At 50.1% G+C, this 3,385-nt stretch overlaps 1 protein-coding gene across 1 annotated transcript; it reads right to left on the bottom strand.

Annotated features, from left to right (window-relative positions):
• Window positions 1-467: 467 nt before the first annotated feature.
• Window positions 468-2,331, bottom strand: LOC129381848 (uncharacterized). The gene is made up of 6 exons (XM_055065045.2): window positions 2,048-2,331; window positions 1,889-1,988; window positions 1,459-1,531; window positions 1,322-1,378; window positions 1,062-1,177; window positions 468-608 (listed from the first exon to the last, which is right to left on the bottom strand). Exons 1-6 carry the CDS (start codon window positions 2,329-2,331, stop codon window positions 468-470), a joined length of 771 nt encoding a protein of 256 aa, XP_054921020.2.
• Window positions 2,332-3,385: the final 1,054 nt, after the last annotated feature.

The raw sequence follows: 3,385 nt of genomic DNA, 5'->3' as shown, positions 1-3,385 counted from the left end.
TCATAATGAGTGCAGTAAGCTACAACACAGTGAAGCAATATAAATATCGCATTACAAAACCCATACACAGAAATCGACAACTATTTGTAACGATTCCAGTGTGAATGACTAGGCGCCTTAGAAATGTGTAAATAAAAAAAGCACGCTGGCATTGCAGCTGGATAAGCATAAATAGAAAGAGGCAAATACAACAGAACAAAAATGGGTGCGCGCATTGCACCTCTCAACCAAAAAATCCTCTATTACTCAAAGGAAACTCAAACAACAGAACGAAAATGGGTGCGCGCATTGCACCTCTCAACCAAAAAATCCTCTATTACTCAAAGGAAACTCAAACAACAGAACAAAAATGGGTGCGCGCATTGCACCTCTCAACCAAAAAATCCTCCTCTATTACTGAAAGGAAACTCAAACAATAAATAAACAAAACAAACGGAACTGGTGAAACAAATGAATAAAATGATAAATTAATGTCTCGCTTGCTGCAGGTGCTCAGTGATGTCCTGCGCTATGGCGCGCACCTGCTCCAGGATCCCCTCCTGGGCTGCTGCCGTCCGCTCTGCCGCGACAGCGAGGCGGGTTGTGGAGGCCTCGATTCTGCGCAGCACCTGCAATGAATAATCATGGTGGAACTGTTCGCATCAGTTGCTGATTACTCGCAACCAGCTCACGGCTGCAAGCTGCTGTTGTGAAGAATTGCAACGTGCACAACGATTCCCTCTCTGCTGAAGAGCCACTGGCCTGATGGCATCCTTTGGCAGTGTCAAGCGTCGCGTACAAGCTATGCCCTCTTCGTTTGGACAGACAAAGACCTGCTGGAACTACTCTTCCGTCATCTACTCTAATGCATCTCTCACCATCAAACAGCCCTTTTCAGGGCTAACCAACTTTTCGTCCGGCGGCTGATCGTTGGCAAGACACGTTACCGAGCCCTCTATACAACGCATATTTCTTGTTTACATCCCAAGCTGATTTGTTTTTCAGATTCATGATTTACTTATAACAAAGCATAAAGAATATTTATGTCCTTCATGTAAAATGACACCAAAGGGCCTACCAACCTGCAGCACCTCGTCGCCCTGTTCCAGGCTGCGGGCGCACTGCGACGACATCGTCGTCAGGGTATCCACCCGTCGCGGTCGCTGTCGACGTGGTGGCCGAACAGGGTGCTGCAACACTGAAAACATACAGCATTTTCTACAGTTGCACTGCATTTTATGGTACGAATAAAAGTGGTTATGGCCATGTTATGGCTTATTGGGCTAGTTCAGTAAAATACAAGAGCTCATTTTATTTAACAGCTTGAGGATCAATAACTTACCAGGTGCAGCGGCCACCCTTTCGGCAGGCGCCGCGCCGCGCGGTGGATCCTCTGCCGCTGTAGAGTAAACACATTAATGTTTACGAACTGCACACACAATTGGCGATAATTAAAACACTCATTCCTCTGATGCTTACGTGTCGCTGTGCTCACGCCCGCAGCCTCGTCTTGCACGACGACTTCCATCGCGCAGGTGGGGACGTCAGCCTGCTGGAAAATGTCATAAGCGTGGCTATTTGTTACAATGCCTACGTTGCAAGTTTTCGTACTAATTTGCGAAAATATTGTGCAATTATTGAGTGCTTAATGATCCCATGTGTTACCGTCCTCGTGCACTTCCGCGAAGGCATTTTAATTCTGTGTTAATCACTTAACCCCCCATTTCCCGAAAACGCAGCCAACTGAGATTCTAGTTGATTAACCTACCTGCTTTTCCGTTCTCTCCTACGCTATTTTCCTGTTCACCAACGGTGTCGCGTTCTGCTAAAGGTAGCACTTACAGATAATGGCAAACTCTAAACCGGCACCATTCAGGAACCCATGATATTACGGCGGCAGTGTGCTTACCTCTTGGTAGGGGAGGTCGGTCACACCGTGGAGGCGGACCGTCCCGGTGAGCTCCAGGACTCGGCCATGAAAGCCATGTAGCCGCCCGCCTCCTGTGCTTCTGAAAATACACGCCAATGTCGAAGGACAAATCGCCCAGGCCATTGGACGGTCACTCACCTTTGTTCTTGGGCAAGTGCGGCAGCGTTGCGGCGGGCCTCGAACACCTGCTTCCGCCACCACTCTTGCCACTGCTCGGTGGTTTTCACAACGGGGCCTTGAGTGTTGAGCTGGTCGGCTAGCTGCTGCCACAGCCGTCGGCGGTCGCCAGCAGTGAAGCGCGGCCCCAGCTCGCTGGATCTTATAGCCAGCTGGGGATGCGCTTCCATGAAGGCGACCACCGTCTCTCTCTGCGCCTCCGACACACGTGGCCCCTTCACCGGTGCTGTCACGTTTAGCGACATGGCTTCCAGTGCTCGACTGAACGACTGAACCAACCGCTTCAAAATTCGCGCCGTGTGCTTGAAACGGGGTGGTGGCTAGCGCCATCACTAAACGTTTCGCAAAACTGCGACACCACCTAGCGCCATTTGAAGACATTAACCGCAATATTTTGTTTCAGTCGTTTTGCATTGCAAATTGAATCTTTGAAAAGCAACACCAACACATTTTGCTACTCACTCATAATAGCAAAATATTTCTCAACATGTTGCAAACGCTTCTCAATATATTATACGGTCCCCAAGCAGACGTCAAAAGCGTGACGCAGGCTTCCACTTCGCTCATTGGCTGTTTGCTTCCTCTCGTTCTCGCGAACACTGCGAACCGCCTATTTCGTGACGTTTAGAACGGAGGCGGTCCGTTCTATTTTGGAACGCGTACAAGATCGCGCCCCAAATAGCCCAGACGAGACCAAGACATTCGCGCTCGGTAATCGAACAGTTGCGCTCTGCATTTGTCAGGAGCCGGCTAGAGTAGGCTATGACGCGGTCGTGTCCGTGTTGGCGTAGCGATTAGACGGCGCCGATCCCAAAACCACTGGCATCGGCTGAGACCTCTGTAGGTGCGGACGGGTCAATGTGGGCCAAGACTGGTGGACAGGTGAGAATCGTGATAGGGCGTTATAATGCGGCAGGCTGAGGTGACCCCTTGTAAATGGCACGTCTTTCTTCAGAAGTTCAGTGAGTGGCCCAGCGATTGCTGCGAAATCTTTCACGAACCGTCGAAAATAAGAACAGAGCCCCACAAAACTCCCGACGTCTTTGACAGACTGAGGTACAGCAAAAGCTCTAACTGCTCGAACCTTCTCCGGGTCGGGTTGCACTTCGGAAGCATCGACCAGATGGCCTAGCACTGTAATCTGTCGGCGCCCGAAGTGGCGTGCACTTCGATGACTTTAATTGGAGCCCAGCATTGCGAAATACGTCAAGAATAGCTGCGACGCGCTCAAGGTGGGCCTCAAATGTAGGAGAAAACACAAGGACGTCGTCGAGGTAACAAAGGCAAGTTCACAATTTG

Source organism: Dermacentor andersoni, chromosome 1 (genome assembly GCF_023375885.2).
Source record: "Dermacentor andersoni chromosome 1, qqDerAnde1_hic_scaffold, whole genome shotgun sequence".
NCBI lineage: Eukaryota > Metazoa > Arthropoda > Arachnida > Ixodida > Ixodidae > Dermacentor > Dermacentor andersoni.
Note: the sequence above shows the minus strand (reverse complement) of the source record. Positions and strands in the feature narration are given on the sequence as shown.